Here is a 21,414-nt window from a genome sequence, read left to right on the forward strand (position 1 = left end):
GTATATATATGTATACTGCATATCTGTTTATGTATACTGTATATGTGTGTATATATATGTATACTGTATATCTGTATATGTATACTGTATATGGGTGTATATACAGTGGGTACGGAAAGTTTTCAGACCCCTTTAAATTTTTCACTCTTTGTTTCATTGCAGCCATTTGGTAAAATCTAAAAAGTTCATTTTTCTCATTAAAGTACACTCTGCACCCCATCTTGACTGAAAAAAAACAAGAAATGTAGAAATTTTTGCAAATTTATTAAAAAAGAAAAGTAAGTATACAGACCCTTTGCTCAGTATTGAGTAGAAGCCCCCTTTTGAGCTAGTACAGCCATGAGTCTTCTTGGGAATGATGCAACAAGTTTTTCACACCTGGATTTGGAGATCCTCTGCCATTCTTCCTTGCAGATCCCCTCCTGTTCTATCAGGTTGGATGGTGAGCGTTGGTGGACAGCCATTTTCAGGTCTCTGCAGAGATGCTCAATTGGGTTTAGGTCAGGGCTCTGGCTGGGCCAGTCAAGAATGGTCACAGAGTTGTTCTGAAGCCACTCCTTTGTTATTTTAGCTGTCTGCTTAGGGTCATTGTCTTGTTGGAAGGTGAACCTTCGGCCAAGTCTGAGATCCATTGCACTCTGGAAGAGGTTTTCATCCATGATATCTCTGTACTTGACCGTATTCATGTTTCCTTCAATTGCAACCAGTCGTCCTGTCGCTGCAGCTGAAAAACACCCCCATAGCATGATGGTGCCACCACCATGTTTCACTGTTGGGATTGTATTGGGCAGGTGATGAGCAGTGCCTGGATTTCTTTACACATACGGCTTAGAATTATCAACAAAAAGTTCTATCTTCGTCTCATCAGACCAGAGAATCTTATTTCTTATAGTCTGGGAGTCCTTCATGTGTTTTTGAGCAAACTCTATGCGGGCTTTCATATGTCTTGCACTGAGGAGAGGCTTCCATCGGGCCACTCTGCCATAAAGGCCCGACTGGTGGAGGGCTGCAGTGATAGTTGACTTTGTGGAACTTTCTCCCATCTCCCTACTGCATTTTTGGAGCTCAGTAGTTGGTTCAAACCTCAAACGGCAGTTGATGGGTCACTTGCTCTAGGCAGCCATTTTATAGCCCAAGTTGCTGTGAGACAGAGACCGCTTGTGCTGGGCTTATGAAGTTATCAATTTCTGAGCAACCGACGTCCGCAGCTTCAGAGAAAGTTAGAGTATCGTACCAAAAAATATTATTTCTGTATCTGGGTTTAAATAAACCCATTTTAGTGATTTTTTCACACCTTTTCATCTTGGTTTTTGACCTATCTCTTCACCATTTTTTTTAAATTTTCTCCTCATTATATCTCCTTTCAACAAACTTCTTTGTATTTTGATCCTTATGATAATGAGTATCCCTATCCTCGCTACAAATTTTATAGACCCTGTTAAATTGTCTTCTACTTTGGAAGACTTGAGGGGCATGATAGCTGTCTCTTTTTAATAAGCAATTACGGTCAGGTTTAAAGTATAATGTAGTTCGCAACTGTCCATCAATTTTATATTTCAACACGAAGGAAGTGTGTATTATTCTTGCCTGTAATGTGTAATCATTGGGAGCATGGTGTTTTTTTTTACTGAAGAACCAACAAGGAGACACATATGGCCGTGCCACCCAGGCATGTGCCGCAGCTCAGTTGCGTGCCTTTTTATGCATTTCGTTTTATAAAGCAGTCATTACTGTTTGACTGCATCATAAAACAACAATTAATTGTTCTTTAATGTTTGTTTCTTTAATAGATGGCTTCCAACAGAACCTCCCGTCTGCCTCCTGCAGACCGCCTTAGTGTTCACTTACCTCCCCTCACCCTCCCGACCACCTCCCTGAGCACTACAGGCAAGAAGCTGATGAGACACAAGAGAAGCCGAGAGCAGCAGACGACCCTCAATGGCATCATGTACGTTACTTCTGATGGGATTCAGATATGCAGTCGTGTCTTCTCTTCTTATTTCTTACCTCCATGTCTTCCCTTTACAGCATGAAGGAGGCTTTAAAGGCTTATGAAGAAACTGTGACAGAACAGAAGCGCAGAATCCCCTCACCCCCTGAGCCCCAATTACCATCTACTGTAAGATCATATGTCATATGTCATTTTCACTTGCATTAGATCACTTTTCCAACTAATACTAGTAAAGAAAAAGTAAATATGGTACTCACCCTCCCCAGGTCCAGCGTTTAGCTGCAGCGGTAACATCACCGCTGCTGTCAATCACTAAGCTTGGCGGCAGCAGCAGAGCAACTGAGTTTAGCGATTGACCGCAGCAGTGATGTGCATGATGTTAACGCTGCAGCCAAACACAGACACCACCAGAGATGGCAGAGAGCCGCTGCTGGATCAGAGGAGGGTGAGTACTATATCTTTTTTTTTTTTTTTTACTACTATCTGATTGGTTGAGATCTACTTTTCCTAAAGAAAACCCCTTTAATAATTCCGTATTTCGTGGTTACTTCATCTGGAAATATATGAACAAATCGGTATCTGGTTGCTGCCGTTCTCTTCTCACACTTTCTCATATAGAAATACACCGCTTTTGGGACTTATATAGAAGGCAGAAATGAGTATTGGGATTTTTTGTTTTATGATTTTCTTACACCCGGGGCATTAGGGCCGCGCCTAAAACATTGCAAGTGATAAGCAAGACTTTTTTTTTTAACCCAAACCATGTGACTCTTCTTGGTTGCAGTGATTGGTCGTATGCCTATGACCCCCAATGCCCAGATCACCCCCTATACTAGTTCTCAGGAATCTTCTACATTACCCGTCTCTTGTTATTGATAACACTTATTTTATTTGAAATATTTCATGTGAAATTCTCTTATTTTTTGTCACAGATGAACAGTGAACAGAGAAAACTAAGGGTGAGTTTTAATTACAGAATACCTACCGTATGTTTTTTATTTACATCTTTTTCCTAACACATCCTGCAGCTAAGAGGGGTCCAGGTCCTGAGATCCTCACTGATGGCCCAAAAAACACTTGGCAGCAGCTGATCAGCACTGAGATCCTGGACGAGCGGCAGACGGGCTCATAGACTTTCTGTGCTCATGCAGGGAGGGAGATGTTTTTTTTCTATGTATTTCTTATCCTGTACTTACAATGAATTACATCCTGTATTATACTCCAGAGCTGCACTCACTATTTTGCTGGTGCACTCACTGTGTACATACATTACATTACTTATCCTGTACTGATCCTGAGTTACATCCTGTATTATACTTCAGAGCTGCACTCGCTATTCTGCTGGTGGAGTCACTGTGTACATACATTACATTACTGATCCTGTATTATGCTCCAGAGCTGCACTCTCTATTCTGCTGGTGCAGTCACTGTGTACATACATTACATTACTGATCCTGTATTATACTCCAGGGCTGCACTTTCTATTCTGCTGGTGCAGTCACTGTGTACATACATTACATTACTGATCCTGAATTACATCCTGTATTATATTCCAGAGCTGCACTCACTATTCTGCTGGTGGAGTCACTGTGTACATACATTACATTACTGATCCTGTACTGATCCTGAATTACATCCTGTATTATACCGCAGAGCTGTACTCACTATTCTGCTGGTGCAGTCACTGTGTACATAAATTACACTACTGATCCTGTGTTATACTCCAGAGCTGCACTCACTATTCTGCTGGTGCAGTCACTTTGTGCATACATTACATTATTGATCCTGTATTATACTCCAGAGCTGCACTTTCTATTCTGCTGGTGCAGTCACTGTGTGCATACATTGCATTACTGATCCTGTATTATACTCCAGAGCTGCACTCTCTATTCTGCTGGTGCAGTCACTGTGTGCATACATTACATTACTGATCCTATACTGATCCTGAATTACATCCTGTATTATACCCCAGAGCTGTACTCACTATTCTGCTGGTGCAGTCACTTTGTGCATACATTACATTATTGATCCTGTATTATACTCCAGAGCTGCACTTTCTATTCTGCTGGTGCAGTCACTGTGTACATACATTACACTACTGATCCTGTATTATACTCCAGAGCTGCACTCACTAATCTGCTGGTGCAGTCACTGTGTGCATACATTACATTACTGATCCGGTATTATACTCCAGGGATGCACTCACTATCCTGCGGGTGCAGTCACTGTGTGCATACATTACATTACTGATCCTGTATTATACTCCAGAGCTGCACTCTCTATTCTGCTGGTGCAGTCACTGTGTACATACATTACATTACTTATCCTGTATTATACCCCAGAGCTGCACTTTCTATTCTGCTGGTGCTGTCACTGTGTGCATACATTACATTACTGATCCTGTATTATACCCCAGGGCTGAACTCACTATTCTGCTGGTGCAGTCACTGTGTACATACATTACATTACTGATCCTGTATTATACTCCAAAGCTGCACTCACTATTCTGCTGGTGCAGTCACTGTGTGCATACATTACATTACTGATCCTGTATTATACTCCAGAGCTGCACTCTCTATTCTGCTGGTGAAGTCACTGTGTGCATACATTACATTACTCATCCTGTATTATACCCCAGAGCTGTACTTTCTATTCTGCTGGTACAGTCACTGTGTGCATACATTACATTACTGATCCTGTTTTATACTCCAGAGCTGCACTCACTATTCTGCTGGTGCAGTCACTGTATACATACATTACATTACTGATCCTGTATTACACTCCAGAGCTGCACTCACTATCCTGCTGATGCAGTCACTGTATACATACATTACATTACTGATCCTGTATTATACTCCAGAGCTTCACTCACTATTCTGCTGGTGCAGTCACTGTGTACATACATTACATTACTGATCCTGTATTATACCCCAGAGCTGTACTCACTATTCTGATGGTGCAGTAACTGTGTACATACATTACATTACTGATCCTGTATTATACTCCAGAGCTGCACTCACTATTCTGCTGGTGGAGTCACTGTGTACATACATTACATTACTGATCCTGTACTGATCCTGTATTACATCCTGTATTATATTCCAGAGCTGCTCTCACTATGGTGCTCGTGCAGTCACTGTGTACATACATTACATTACTGATCCTGTATTATACTCCATAGCTGCACTCACTATTCTGCTGGTGCAGTCACTGTGTACATACATTACATTACTGATCCGGTATTATACTCCAGAGCTGCACTCACTATTCTGCTGGTGCAGTCACTGTGTACATACATTACATTACTGATCCTGTATTATACTCCAGAGCTGCACTCACTATTCTGCTGGTGCAGTCACTGTGTGCATACATTACATTACTGATCCTGTATTATACTCCAGAGCTGCACTCACTATTCTGCTGGTGCAGTCACTGTGTACATACATTACATTACTGATCCTGTATTATGCTCCAGAGCTGTACTTTCTATTCTGCTGGTGCATTCACTGTGTGCATACATTACATTACTGATCCTGTTTTATACTCCAGAGCTACACTCACTATTCTGCTGGTGCAGTCACTGTGTACATACATTACATTACTGATCCTGTATTATACTCCAGAGCTGCACTCTCTATTCTGCTGGTGCAGTCCCTGTTTGCATACATTACATTCCTGATCCTGTATTATACTCCAGAGCTGCATTATCTATTCTGCTGGTGCAGTCACTGTGTACATATATTATATTACTGGTCCTGTATTATACTCCAGAGCTGCACTCTCTATACTGCTGGTACAGTCACTGTGTACATACATTACATTTCTGATCCTGTACTATACTCCAGAGCTGCACTTTCTATTCTGCTGGTGCAGTCACTGTGTGCTTACATTACATTACTGATCCTGTATTATACCCCAGAGCTGTACTCACTATTCTGCTGGTGCAGTCACTGTATACATACATTACATTACTGATCCTGTATTATATTCCAGAGAGGCACTCACTATTCTGCTGGTGCAGCCACTGTGTACATACATTGCATTACTTATCCTGTATTATACTCTAGAGCTGCACTCTCTATTCTGCTGGTGCAGTCACTGTGTACATACATTACATTAATGATCCTGTATTATACTCCAGAGCTGCAATCTCTATTCTGCTGGTGCAGTCACTGTGTACATACATTACATTACTGATCATGTATTATACTCCAGAGCTGCACTTTCTATTCTGCTGGTGCAGTCACTGTGTGCATACATTACATTACTGATCATGTATTATACTCCAGAGCTGTACTCACTATTCTGCTGGTGCAGTCACTGTGTACATACATTACATTACTGATCCTGTATTATACCCCAGAGCTCTACTCACTATTCTGTTGGTGCAGTCACTGTGTACATACATTACATTACTGATCCTGTAGATCTTTTATTTTAAAAATGAAAAACATAACATTAATAATAACAGATACATAACAAAATTAATAACCAGAAAATAAACAATGTAATGAACTGGTCCAGCCGCTCTCTCTCTCCTCACACACATATTATACATATATACACAATAATAATTACCTACACTGTGACATCTGGTCCGGTTACCAAACAAATAATAACAATATAATAAACAATAACCGACAAATTATATACATACTAATATATACATTCTTTTTTTTTTTTTTTAAATAAATAAAATAAAATAAATACTAACTATACAAATATATACAAGACAAAACAAAACACCCCACACTCAAGCCCACCGGTCCCTCCCCGGCACTGACCTGAGAGCTGGTCCTGCGCCTCATGCCTCAGTCCAACGTCCATAGGTCAGATCAGGCAGTGCCAGTTTTTCACCCAAATAACCAGTGTCCCACAAGATGAACCCACCTCCCCCCTTTTCCCTCCACCCAACCTAACACCTACACCCAAACCCATATATACAATATATACAGAAACAAACAATACAATAACCACAACTGACAAAGCCCAAGTTCGGCGCCTGCAGCCCTACATCACTGTCTACTGATCAATAAAACAAAAATCTATGGTGTCAGCAGCAGCCCACCACCAGGAGAGGAGATGACCAGACTAGGGCACACTAAAAGAAAAGCCCCTCCAGAGGAGAGCGGCCCTCCGTGTACCCAGTCTCTCATACTCCAGAGAACGCACCTTCACCAGGTCACCAAGTATGGTCCTAAACACATCGTCCACTGGGAGGATTTTCCGCTGCGTCGATACTAAGCACCGTGCGTTCCACGTGTGATACCTAACCACTGCGCTAACTAGAAATAAGGTGCAGCGGTCCCGACCACCCAGGTCCCCGAATGCTCCATAGGCCCATTCCCCATAAGAGAGACCGGCCAGCCGGGGCCAGCCAATGGAGGCGCCCACCCTGTTGTACACCTCTGTGTTAAAGGGACAACGAAGCAGGAAGTCGTCCATGCTTTCAAGCATGGTACCACAATGCTCCTGAGGACAGTTCCTGTCCTCAGAGCTCCTACACTTCAGATTGTCCCTCACACACAGTTTCCCATGGAAGCAGCACCAAGCCAAGTCCCAAACCTTCGAGGGGATCCTGATAGAATTCAAAAGATGCAGACCCACCCCAAGATCCCGACTTGGGCAATCCCTGAGCGCCAGAGGCCTCTGAAAATGGGTCAACAGAACCCTTTTGTCAAGGAGCTTCCTTGGCAGAGTCCTGACCTCCCACATTCCCAGACCCCACCGGCGAATTACCTTCAGAACCACGGTAGCGTAAGCCGGGAGATGTCCATGCGGTGTGCGGAGATCCTTCACTTGCCCTCCTGTCTCCCATTCCTGGAAGAAAGGCTGAAACCATCCCTTACAGGAGAATACCCACGGAGGAGCCCTCTCTTTCCAGAGGTTTGCAATATTGATCTTAATGAAGGTATTCACAAGGAATACCACAGGGTTGACCATACCCAACCCTCCTAGTCTCCTCGTACGGTAAGTAACCTCCCTCTTGACCAGGTTCAGTCTATTCCCCCATAACAGTTGAAAGAACAAACTGTAGACCCGAGTCCAGAGAGGCTCTGGCAAGATGCACACACTGCCCAGATAGATCAGCAAAGGGAGCAGGTAAGTTTTGATCAGGTTTACCCTTTCCCTTAGGATCAAAGACCAACCCTTCCATTGGTTCACCTTCTGAGTGGCGATCTCTAGCCTGCTGTCCCAATTTTGTTTGGGGTAATCCCCCTGGCCAAATTCGATGCCAAGAACTTTTGCAGAGACTTTGGGTTCTGGAAGGGTGTCCGGGAGATCAAAACCAGGATCTCCTCCCAGCCAGAGACTCTCACACTTATCCCGGTTGATCTTAGACCCGGATGCCTCCGAGTAGCGATTTACCTCTGACATCAGCCATTCTGCCTCCCCATCAGAGGAAACAAAAACGGTGACGTCATCGGCATACGCCACCACTCTCAGAGTGGCTTCCGGTGCTGCCCGGTCCATCCCGATCCCAGCCAACGGTCCACGCTCCACCCTCCTAAGAAGTGGGTCAATCGCAAACACGTACAGTAGCGGGCTCAAGGGACAACCCTGGCGAACACCACACCCAACCTCAAAAGAGCTGCCAATCCAACCGTTCACAAGCGGGAAACTCTCTGCCCCAGAGTACAAGGTCTTAAGCCAATCAACAAACCCCCCCGGCAGGCCATACCTCAGAAGGACAGACCAGAGGTACTCATGATTAACCCGATCAAACGCTTTTGCCTGGTCCAATGACAGCATGTACCCCTTCCAGTGGCCAGCCCTACCCTGCTCCACCGCCTCTCGGACACAGAGTACAGCACTAATTGTACTGCGGCCCGGAACAGAGCAATGCTGGGCCCCCGAAAGGAGCTGGGGTGCAAATTTCACCAGCCGATTAAACAGCACCTTTGCCAAAACCTTCCTGTCTGCATTGAGAAGCGCTATGGGACGCCAATTCTCAATGCAAGATGGGTCCTTACCCTTTGACAAGATGATCAGGGCAGACCTCCTCATTGACTTTGGCAGAGTGCCCGAGGAAAGACACTCATTGAATACCTCAGTCAAGAGGGGAACCAAGGCGTCCTTAAAGGTCTTATAGAATTCAGATGTTAAGCCATCCGGACCGGGAGAATTCTTCAGGGCAAGCCCTTCAATCGCCAACTTAACTTCCTCTTCCCTGATCATCTCTGTCAAAACGCCAAGAGAGGGGTCTACCCCTGGTTCGGGGACGGCTTCAGCCAGAAAAGCCGACATCTCATCCCAATCCAGATCCCTCTTCCCCAAGAGGTGCGAGTAGAAGGATCTGACGACCTCCAGGATCCCTGATCTGGATCTTTTCAGGGACCCCGCAGTGTCAACCAGTCCTGTAACAACTTTACTATTCACTGACATCTTGCAGTTTCTGTAAGGGTCGGGCGAGCGGTACTTCCCGTAATCCCTCTCAAAAACCAAAGATGCGTGTCTATCATACTGACACCTCATTAGCAAAGATTTTACTCTGGAGATCTACTCGCGGCTACCTCCAGTTGAGACAAGATGCTCGAGTTTCCTCCTCAGGCCCTGATACAGGCGGTACCTGTCCAGGCTCCTGAGGCTCGAGAGCTGGCGGAAGAATCTCGCCACCCTTTTCTTAAACATCTCCCACCACTCTGACTTACTACTACAAAGATCCAGTAAGGGTACCTGGCTCTGAAGAAAATCCTCAAAGGACTGTCTTATCTCCGCTTCTTCCAAGAGAGATGAATTGAGCCTCCAAAAGCCTCTTCTCATCCGGGGGGTCTCTGTAACATTCAGGGAAAACAAAATCAAACAGTGATCGGAGAACTCCACCTCAACAACAGATACTGCTGAAGAGACGGCTTCCTCCTTTAAATAAAACCTGTCTATCCTGGACCTACAGTTACCTCTATGATAGGTGAACCCCTCGTGGCCTGCGGTGTGCCGGATGTGGACATCCACCAGGCGAGCCTCACTAGCTATACTATTAAGGGCGACGCTATCATAAGTCAGCTTGTCTCTGGAACCTCCTCTATCCCGGGGCCTCGTGACAGTGTTGAAGTCCCCTCCAAAGACGACCTGCCGACTCGTAAAAAGGTAGGGCTTGATCCTCATAAAGAGACACTTCCGGTCCCATTTAGATTGGGGACCATAGATGTTAATGAGCCGAAGCTCTTGTCCCTTCATGAGGACATCTAATATCAGGCACCTCCCCATTTCTAACTCAATAACCCGTCGGCATTCTACCGGTGTGGTAAAAAGGACCGCCACTCCGCTATACGGCTTGGCCGCAAGAGACCAATAGGAGGGCCCGAGTCTCCACTCCCTCTTAGCTATAAACACCTCTGCCATATTTGGCAGCCTGGTCTCTTGCAAAAAGAAAATGTCAGCTTCAACCCGGCTGAGAAAATCAAAGGCCGCAAATCTAGCCATGTTTGACCTAATGCTGGCGACATTAATGGACGCCAGCGTCAACGGAGTGGGTACCGCCATCATTGGTGATTGAGTTAGATGGCTTTCTTCTTCCCACTCCCCTTATCCTCTGCCTCAGAGGAGAAATCCTTCCCCCTCTTTAATGACACAGAGGTGTCCATTCCCACATTTTTCCTTCTTTTTCGTCCTCGTCTCCGGACTCTGGGCCAGTCCCTCCCCCCAAGGACCTTGCATCCCCAGGAGAAGGAGACTCGGCGCCCCCTGTAAGCTCCGCTGAAGCCGGAACCTCACCCTCAGCCTCCTCCTCAGAGGAAGAGATGTTATCAAGGGCTTGGAACCGGTTAGAAAGACCAACTAGAGGGGAGTCGGTTTTACCTTCCTTAGGTACCTTGGTCAGAGCGGGAGAAGATGTTTTATCTCCCTTCTTTCACTTCTTTTTGGTGCCGAGCTTACGCTTGTGCTCTAGCCACCGCTTATTATCCTCATCCATACTTTCATAATGGGAGGATTCTGAAGCAGAGGCAGTTTCCTCCCTGTGGATCCTCCTGACCTCCTCATCCAACTCATCATCCCTCGGGGCCTCAGCAGCAACACTGGCATCCAGGACAGGGACTGCCCCGGTAGTCTGGGGCTCGCCCCGCTCCCTCTCCTGTCTGCGCTTGTCTAGACGCCTCAGCTGGGCAGGCGTCTTTTTATTGCTTTTCTTCCCTGGCCCCTCAGCTCCCCCACCCCTGCTAGTCCCCTCTCCAGCAGAATCGGCCTCACGGCTTACTCCCACCGGGGTCTCGACTGCATTAGCAAAGGAGCGAGGACAACGGCTGAATGGGTGGCCTAACTCACCACACAGGTGGCACCTAATCTCCACACAAGAGGCGGCAAGATGGCCGACACCCCCACACAACGCGCATTTCTGCACGGTTCAGTTTGCACTGAAGTGTGTGGGGTCGCCGCACCTGTGACAGAGCTTCGATTGCCCCTGGTAGAAAACCAGGATATGATCCCTACCCAGGAAGGCAGACGATGGAATGTGGGCAACCGTACCACCTGAACGCCTAAGTTTTTCCATAAACGTCCAGGCCCCTGACCAGATACCAAACTCGTCGCGGTTTTTCTTTGGCATCTCCACCACCTCTCCATACCGACCAAGCCACGTCATGATGTCATAGCAAGAAAGCGACTCGTTACGAGTCATCACGGTCACTTTCTTGATCTGGCTTTGGCGAGACACTGCCTGAACGGCAAAGTCTCGCCAGCCGGGCTCATTTTTTGCCAACTCATAATTCGCCCAGAAGAGCTCAAGCCCCTCCGGCCGAACAAAGCTGACATCAAACTCAGGCGTGGAATAGGGGTGTATCAAGGCGTAGATGTCAATCGCCTTGAAGCCCATCCTCAGCAGGAGCTCCACAACTTTAGACCTTGGCGGACATGCATCACTGCCCCTCCACCGAAGACGGACCACATTCCTACGCACACTGCCTGGCCCGGCTGTTGGGAGGGACCACACTGTATCTCCCCCTTTTTGCTCTCGGAAGGCCCCGAGGCCATGCCTCTCTATCCAGAAGGATAGATCAACCTCTCGACCCTCTACCATTAGTGATCTCTCCCCCTTCTTTAGAGCCTCCAGAAGGCGCCGTTGCAACATGCCGTCCCCAAAGCCCGGAGACGAGGAGGATGCCCTATTTGCCCCGGAGGTGACACTGGCATAACTCTGGACAGGTGTTGCCACCCCCGGGGGGGCAACCGGACCACTGACCACATCAGCCCCAACAGTATCACCATTACCCACCTCCATCTCACCCTCCACCAAACCAGCAACCACACCACTAGACAATGAATTATTCTCATTCACCTCCACCACCACATTCATTCCTGCTGGACCAGTAACAATGGTGGATGACCTTTTGACCTCCGCATCAGGCACAAGGGGCTCAGTCACCTCCATAGAACTGGAGGCGACCTCACCCCCGGTCTTATGTGTGCCCTCCACATCATCGGTCGGTAATTTCCGCTGTTTGGCATTTGGTATAATGTGCCGCTGATCTCTAGCTGCAGTTAGGCGCCGCTGATCTTTAGCATCAGGATCTTCCGGACCAGCGACACCAACACAAAATAGCACTTTCGTGGGAGGACCGGAACGCTCAGCCCCAACTGCCCCCTCACACTGCCGCCGCTTCTCAACTAAGTGATCAGCGGCAACAGCATTCAGAGGCACTGAGGCTACCGGAGCTGCCCCGACACCGGGCTGCTCCCCCCTCCCACTGAGGAGCGCACCACAGCATCGTGGCCTGATGGAACGCCCGCCGCCGGGCCGCCCTCACTATCCAGCCTCTCGGCTGATGCACCTCCTGCTACGTCCACACTACTACAAGCAGAGACGGAGCTCTGCGCCTCACTACCGCGCTCTGTAATCTCCCCGCGCCTTTGCACCGGATCCACAGCAAAACCCGGGCTGGGCTGGGCAACGGGGCTTATACAGCGAGCTGAGCCTGCCGCCGACTCAGGGGGTACAGGGAGGGGGGCATATACGTATCTTACCGCTTCCTGCAGCTTTGGCTTGGTCTTCTTTGCCTTTTTGTGGCCCCCAGGTGCCTCTTCTGGTAGATCGTCACCAAGATGGAAGTTTTGGAGGCACACTGGGGACTCCAGGAGCTTAATCTCTGCCATTAGCGCCCCTCCCTGGCCGCTGCTGTCACTGTCCTCCCCAGAGCCGGCAGAACTGCGACCGGATGTCACTGTCGCCTGTCCTGCAGGGAGCTTGCTGCACGTGGCCTGCGGGTGACTTTGCAGGCTGCCAGGTGGGGCTTGCTGCTGGTCATCACCACTCTCATCATCCACCTGGCTCTCAGGCTGCAGCCCTATCTGCCTTTGCTCTCTGGTATCAGCCATTTCTCTAAAGCGGTCTTCATTTATAAGTTTTTCTTTGAAAGGACTACTCTGCTCCCTGATGGTGGCTTTCCTAAGTTCCAGGCGTTGAATTTCACTGCTCAGTCTTTTTACCTCGGCTTGGAGTTTTGCCTTCCTTGGTTTGGAGGCCCCCGCAGCTTTGGCGCTTGTGCAGCGCAGCTCCTCCCGGAGCCTCCTGATGAGCTTACTGGCATCTTCATACTCACGGAGGCGGATCATGACCCGGGAGGCATAGGTGGACACAGACTCCCGGGGTCCCTGCAGCGCCCATTCCCCCTCAGGGAGGTCGGCCTCACCTCCGTGAGCACTCAGCTTTCCTCCGGAAGGAGCGCCATCTTGCACGCCGCTGTCAGGCTTTTCCTCCATGCTGGAAGCCTTGAGGCTTCTGGGGGTCTCCACAATCCCGGGGGGAGTAGGAGCCACATTGCTGCGACTCCTGGTGCAGCGTCTCACCCCCGAGTCCTCTGATGTGCAGGCCGGTTGCTGGTTTCTTCTGCCCCCCGCCGGCCTGGTTCGGGAAGCAGAAGCCTGGGACTTGGCTCCATCACTCATCCCAGAAACCCGCTCCCTCCCTGGGAAAGAGAGAAAGCAGGTCCCCAGGTGGAGAGGTGTTGGTTTCTCAGAGATCAGGAGCTCACAGCAGGATCTGCAGCCACCACACCCATAATCAGCACACTGACTAGCAGCTGATCAGAGCTGCACCCAGTATGCTGCTGGTGCAGTCACTGTGTACATACATTACATTACTGATCCTGTATTATACTCCAGAGCTGCACTCACTATTCTGCTGGTGCAGTCACTGTGTGCTTACATTACATTACTGATCCTGTATTATACTCCAGAGCTGCACTCACTATCCTGCTGGTGCAGTCACTGTGTACATACATTACATTACTGATCATGTATTATACTCCAGAGCTGCACTATCTATTCTGCTGGTGCAATCACTGTGTGCATACATTACATTACTGATCCTGTATTATACTCCAGAGCTGAACTCTCTATTCTGCTGGTGCAGTCACTGTGTACATACATTACATTACTGATCCTGTATTATACTCCAGAGCTGCACTTTCTATTCTGCTGGTGCAGTCACTGTGTGCTTACATTACATTACTGATCCTGTATTATACTCCAGAGCTGCACTCACTATTCTGCTGGTGCAGTCACTATATACATACATTACATTACTGATCCTGTATTATACTCCAGAGCTGCACTCACTATCCTGCTGGTGCAGCCACTGTGTACATACATTGCATTACTTATCCTGTATTATACTCCAGAGCTGCACTCAATATTCTGCTGGTGCAGTCACTGTATACATACCTTACATTACTGATCCTGTATTATACTCCAGAGCTGTACTCACTATCCTGCTGGTGCAGTCACTGTGTACATACATTACATTACTGATCATGTATTATACTCCAGAGCTGCACTATCTATTCTGCTGGTGCAATCACTGTGTGCATACATTACATTACTGATCCTGTATTATACTCAAGAGCTGCACTCTCTATTCTGCTGGTGCAGTCACTGTGTACATTCATTACATTACTGATCATGTATTGTACTCCAGAGCTGCACTTTCTATTCTGCTGGTGCAGTCACTGTGTGCTTACATTACATTACTGATCCTGTATTATACTCCAGAGCTGCACTCCCTATTCTGCTGGTGCAGTCACTGTATACATACATTACATTACTGATCCTGTATTATACTCTAGAGCTGCCCTCACTATTCTGCTGGTGCAGCCACTGTGTACATACATTGCATTACTTATCCTGTATTATACTCCAGAGCTGCACTCACTATCCTGCTGGTGCAGTCACTGTGTTCATACATTACATTACTGATCCTGTATTATACTCCAGAGCTGCACTCACTATCCTGCTGGTGCAGTCACTGCATACATACATTGCATTACTTATCCTGTATTATACTCCAGAGCTGCACTCACTATTCTGCTGGTGCAGTCACTGTCTACATACATTGCATTACTGATCCTGTATTATACTCCAGAGCTGCACTCACTATTCTGCTGGTGCAGTCACTGTGTACATACATTACATTACTGATCCTGTATTATACTCCAGAGCTGCACTCTCTATTATGCTGGTGCAGTCACTGTGTGCATACATTACATTACTGATCCTGTATTATTCTCCAGAGCTGCACTATCTATTCTGCTGGTGCAGTCACTGTGTGCATACATTACATTACTGATCCTGTATTATACTCAAGAGCTGCACTCACTATTCTGCTGGTGCAGCCACTGTGTACATACATTGCATTACTTATCCTGTATTATACTCCAGAGCTGCACTCACTATTCTGCTGGTGCAGTCACTGTATACATACCTTACATTACTGATCCTGTATTATACTCCAGAGCTGCACTCACTATCCTGCTGGTGCAGTCACTGTGTACATACATTACATTACTGATCATGTATTATACTCCAGAGCTGCACTATCTATTCTGCTGGTGCAATCACTGTGTGCATACATTACATTACTGATCCTGTATTATACTCCAGAGCTGCACTCTCTATTTGTGCATTGAGGAGGTGCATTGAGCTCCAGACAGGCAGAGGAAGAGGAGGAGCCTGTTGGTGCTGGGAGTCTGTGCTGCTGTAGGAGCTGGGAAGGAGGGAAAACCATCTCCAGGACTTTTTCATCTGACCCCTTCCCAGCTACAGAGAGAGCACGTGACCGGAAGTGAGAGCGCGCGCGGGGTGTGAGCACGTGGGCTGTGGTTTGGCTGTGGTGAGCGGCTTGCGGCGAGGTCCGACTCGGCTCGCGGCCCTCCAGCGAGGGAGCCAGGCGGAGGTGACCGAGTGGACCGGGTGGACCAGTAGGAGGCGACCGGAGGGACGAGCGCTGTGATAGCGTGCAGCGCCGGCCGGCGGAGGGCGCCAGGTGGTGGTGACCAGGAGGTGACCAGGAGGACCGGTAAGAGGCGACCGGAGGGGCGAGCGTGCTGTGATAGCGTGCAGCGTCCCTAGAGGAGGTGAGTGAGGGGCAGGAGGCCGCGATAAGCGGCCCTACTGAACCCTAGTGTGTACTGTACTGTACTGTATTGTATTTGTATTTGTATTGTAATTGTATTATATTTAAGTGCTCCCCCCCCCGGCCTTATTTAAATTAATCCCCTGTCCATACTTGATCGATCTCCCCCCTATCCATATTTAATACAACTCCCCCGGCCATCTTTAGTGATCCCCCAGTCCATATTTAATTGATCACCCCCCGTCCATATTTAAATTGATCCCCTGATCACCCCCCGTCCATATTTAACTGATCCCCCTGACCACATTTAAATTGACCCACCCGTCCTCATTTACTTGATCCCCCAACCACCCCCGTCCATATTAAAATGATCCCCCCGACCACATTTAACTGATCGATCCCCCCCAGCCCATAATCAATTGATCCCCCTTGTCCATATTTAATAGATTCCCCCTGTCTACTTTTACTGATCCCCAGTCCCTATTTATTTGCCTTATCCCCATCCCTATTTAATTAACCCACTGTCCATAATTAATTGATTGATTCCCCAGTCCACAATTAATTATTTCCCCAGTCCATATTTATTGATCCCCAGTCCATAGTTAATTGACACACCGTCCATACTTAATTAATCCACTTGACCTGCTTAGCTGATTCCCCCGTCCATACTTAATACTTAATTGATCCCCCGTCCATACTTAACTGATCCCCCTCCGATATCTAATTGATACACTTGCACATCCCTAATTGATCCCCGTCCATACACCTATATATAAATAATTGTGTTTTGTACTTGTATATATATATACTGACTGTATCCCCATATTTAGAATGATGTCCATGTTGGCCGGAGCCGTGCAGTGTACATCTTGCGCAATGTATGCATTCCGTGAGCTACCGCTTGAGGATCCATACTGCTGCGAGAGATGTGAGCATATCGTGCACTTGGAAGCCCAAATTCTGGATCTAAGTGCTCAGATAGCGATACTGAGGAGCATCGACAACATGGAACGGAGTTTGCTGCTCACCGAGCAGACACTCAATGGGTCAATACTGGGGGTGGAGCATAGAGGGGAAGTGCAGGCTGAACAGGCAGGGAGCTGGATAACAGTTAGGAGGGATAGAGGGAAGAAGTATAGGAAGGCTGGTTCAGAATCGGCATTATTGGAGCACGACAGATCCTCTGACCGCCGGGGGAGTGTATGCTCCAGTAATGAGGGGGAGGGGGGAAGTGTAGGGCAGGCAAGACAGGTTCTGGTAGTGGGTGACTCTATTATTAGGGGGACAGACAGGGCAATCTGTCACAAACACCGGGATCGCCGAACGGTGTGCTGCCTCCCTGGCGCTCGAGTCCGGCACATCGCAGATCGGGTTGACAGGTTACTGGGTGGGGCTGGCGAAGACCCAGCGGTCATGGTCCACATCGGCACCAATTACAAAGTGAGTGGTAGATGGAGGGTCCTTAAAAATGATTTCAGGGACCTAGGTAGGAAGCTTAGGGCAAGGACCTCCAAGGTAGTTTTCTCAGAAATACTACCAATCCCGCGAGCCACACAGGAGCGCCAACGGGAAGTTAGGGAGGTGAATAAGTGGCTAAAGAGTTGGTGCAAGGCAGAAAGGTTTGGGTTCATGGAGAACTGGGCCGACTTCGCGGTCGGCTACAGGCTCTACCGTAGGGACGGGCTGCACCTCAATGGGGAGGGTGCAGTGGTGCTGGGGAAGAAGATGGCTAATAGGTTGGAGGAGTTTTTAAACTAGAGACGGGGGGGGACCAAGGAAATAGGTGGGATGTGAGGCAAGCAAGGGGGAAGGTGAGAAGTGAATATAATGAGGGTGGAGAGGGGGGTGGGGATAGTACAGTTAGATCGTTAGAGAAGAATAGGATGCTAAATAACCCCAAAGTTTTATCTTGCATGCTGACCAACGCAAGAAGCCTGACCAATAAGGCGGATGAGCTGCGGGCGCTTATATCGGAGGAGAGGTATGACATCGTAGGTATAACAGAGACTTGGCTAGATGATAGCTACGACTGGGCGGTAAATTTATTAGATTATAGTTTATTTAGAAGGGACCGGAAACAGGGGAAAGGCGGAGGAGTCTGCTTATATGTAAAGTCATGTCTAAAACCCAGACTAAGGGAAGATATAGGAGAGGGAGAAGAGGGGGTCGAGTCCATGTGGGTAGAGATAGAGGGGGCAAAAAATAATAATAAAATATTACTGGGGGTCTGCTATAAGCCACCAAATATAACAGAGGAGAATGAGAATCTGCTATTAGGACAAATAGACAAAGTAGCAAAACATAATGAAGTGATTGAAATGGGGGATTTCAACTACCCGGATATTGACTGGGAAACAGAAACCTGTAGATCTCAGAAAGGAAAAAGGTTCTTGACAAATATTAAGGATAATTATTTCTCCCAACTAGTGCAGGAACCAACGAGAGGGAAGGCCGTGTTGGACTTAATATTGACTAATAGGCCTGATAGAATAACTGAGGTACAGATAGGGGGGCACCTAGGTAATAGCGATCATAATATTATCGACTTCAAAAGGGGTTATCAATAAGGGAACAACAAAAACATTAAACTTTAGGAGGGCGAAGTGTGATCAGCTGATAGAAAACCTTCAACTTATTGACTGGGACAAAGTACTTAATCAATGGAATACGAATAGTAAATGGGAAACCTTCAAAAGATTTCTGAATACTCAGTGCGAGAGGTATATACCGTATGGGAATAAAAGGGCCAGAAATAAGAGGAAACCAATATGGTTGAACAAGAACGTAAAAGGGGCGTTAAATAGCAAAAAAGAGGCATTCAGGAGATTAAAACAGGAAAACAGTAAGGAGGCACTAATGTGTTACAAGGAAAAAACGAGAACCTGTAAAAAACAAATAAAAATAGCGAAGGAGGAAACAGAGAAACGTATTGCTAGGGAAAGTAGATCAAATCCCAAACTGTTCTTTACGTATATAAATAGTAAAAGGATTAAATCGGATAATATTGGACCGATAAAAAGTGAGGAAGGCAAAATCATAGAGAAAGATGAGGATAAAGCTAATCTATTAAATAAATTTTTTTCGACAACTTTCACAAAGGAAATAGAACTAACAGGAGAAATGAGAAGGGACAAGCTTGATCCTCCACTAAGTATGACAAATCTAACCCAAGTTGAGGTACAGAAACACCTCAGTAACATTAAAATAAACAAATCACCAGGACCTGATGGCATACACCCACGGGTACTAAGGGAACTAAGTAATGTGATAGACAGACCGTTATATCTTATATTTAAGGACTCTGTTGAGACTGGGTCTGTACCACTTGATTGGCGACAGGCGAATGTAGTGCCAATATTCAAAAAGGGAGCGAAAAGTGACGCCGGAAACTATCGGCCAGTGAGTCTGACGTCCGTTGTGGGCAAAATTTTTGAAAGCTTCATTAAAGAGGCAATTACGGAGCATCTTGATGCTATTAATCTTTTAATCCCGAACCAACATGGATTCATGAGCAATCGCTCCTGCCAAACAAACCTGATTGACTTCTACGAGGAGGTTAGCTCTCGAGTAGATCAGTGGGAACCAGTGGATGTCGTGTATCTCGACTTCTCAAAAGCGTTCAATAGCGTGCCACATAATAGGTTGTTATACAAAATGAGAATGATGGGGCTGGGGGAAAATGTCTGCAAGTGGGTAGCAAACTGGCTAAAGGATAGAAGGCAGAGGGTGGTTATAAATGGAATATACTCAGATTGGGTAAGCGTCACTAGTGGGGTACCACAGGGGTCTGTACTAGGCCCAATGTTATTTAATATCTTTATTAACGACATAGTCAACGGGATAAATAGTAAAATATCAATATTTGCGGATGACACAAAGTTATGTAAAACAATTAATACAAAAGAGGACAGTGCAGACCTACAGAGGGATTTGGATAAGCTGGGTAGGTGGAGCATTAAATGGCAAATGAGGTTTAACGAGGAGAAATGTAAAGTCATACATATGGGAAGGAAAAATGGAAGTCACCAGTACTCACTGAATGGGAAATCATTGGGGAATTCAGAGATGGAGAAGGACTTGGGCATCTTGATTGATAGCAAACTAAATTGGAGTGCCCAAAGTCAGGCCGCTGCTGTAAGGGCAAACAGGGTAATGGGATGTATCAGAAGAGGTATAGCTGCAAAGGATGAGAACATTGTTCTTCCACTGTACAAAGCTCTGGTCAGACCACACTTGGAATACTGTGCTCAGTTATGGGCCCCAATATATAGAAAGGATATAAATGAGCTTGAAAAGGTACAAAGGAGGGCGACAAAATTAATAAAGGGAATGGAGGGACTGCAATACCCAGAGAAGTGGGCAAAACTAGGACTATTCGGCCTGGAAAAGAGAAGGTTGAGGGGGGACATAATAAATGTGTACAAATATGTTAGGGGACAGTATAGAGATCTTGCCCGGGATTTGTTCAAAAGGAGGGATATTACGGTAACAAGAGGGCATTCACTAAGACTGGAAGAGAAAAGGTTTCAGCACCAGCATAGGAAGGGGTTCTTTACGGTAAGAGCAGTGAGAATATGGAATTCACTGAGTGAGGAGACGGTAATGTCGGATTCACTAAACCAGTTCAAGCGGGGACTGGATGCATTTCTAGATACCAGGCAGATTTCAGCATATACTTAAAAATAAAATAAAATAGTAGGTTGATACAGGGATTTATTCTGACTGCTGGTTTCAGAGTCGGGAGGGAATTTTTCCTCAGGTGAAGATTGACTAAATCATTTGGGGTTTTTGCCCTCCTCTGGATCAACTTTAGCAATTACAGAACTAACAGGTCGAACTTGATGGACTCAAGTCTTTATTCGGCTTTACAAACTATGTTACTATGTTATTCTGCTGGTGCAGTCACTGTGTACATACATTACATTATTGATCATGTATTATACTCCAGAGCTGCACTCACTATTCTGCTGGTGCAGTCACTGTGTACATACATTACATTACTGATCCTGTTTTATACTCCAGAGCTGCACTCTCTATTCTGCTGGTGCAGTCACTGTGGGCATACATTACATTACTGATCCTGTATTCTACTCCAGAGCTGCACTATCTATTCTGCTGG

At 46.7% G+C, this 21,414-nt stretch overlaps 1 protein-coding gene across 1 annotated transcript in view; it reads left to right on the top strand.

The window, feature by feature from the left end:
- Positions 1–2,327: 2,327 nt before the first annotated feature.
- Positions 2,328–21,414, top strand: part of LOC141157759 (dynein axonemal heavy chain 12-like) — a 45,474-nt gene continuing 26,387 nt past the window's right edge. The window contains exons 1-2 of the mRNA XM_073645290.1: positions 2,328–2,396; positions 2,884–2,910. Of these exons, the coding sequence (XP_073501391.1) occupies positions 2,328–2,396; positions 2,884–2,910 (96 nt within the window). The remainder of the gene's footprint in view (positions 2,397–2,883; positions 2,911–21,414) is intronic.

This window comes from Phyllobates terribilis, unplaced genomic scaffold (genome assembly GCF_046119375.1).
Source record: "Phyllobates terribilis strain yellow unplaced genomic scaffold, ASM4611937v1 Scaffold_8__6_contigs__length_399053987, whole genome shotgun sequence".
In the NCBI taxonomy this organism is placed as follows: domain Eukaryota; kingdom Metazoa; phylum Chordata; class Amphibia; order Anura; family Dendrobatidae; genus Phyllobates; species Phyllobates terribilis.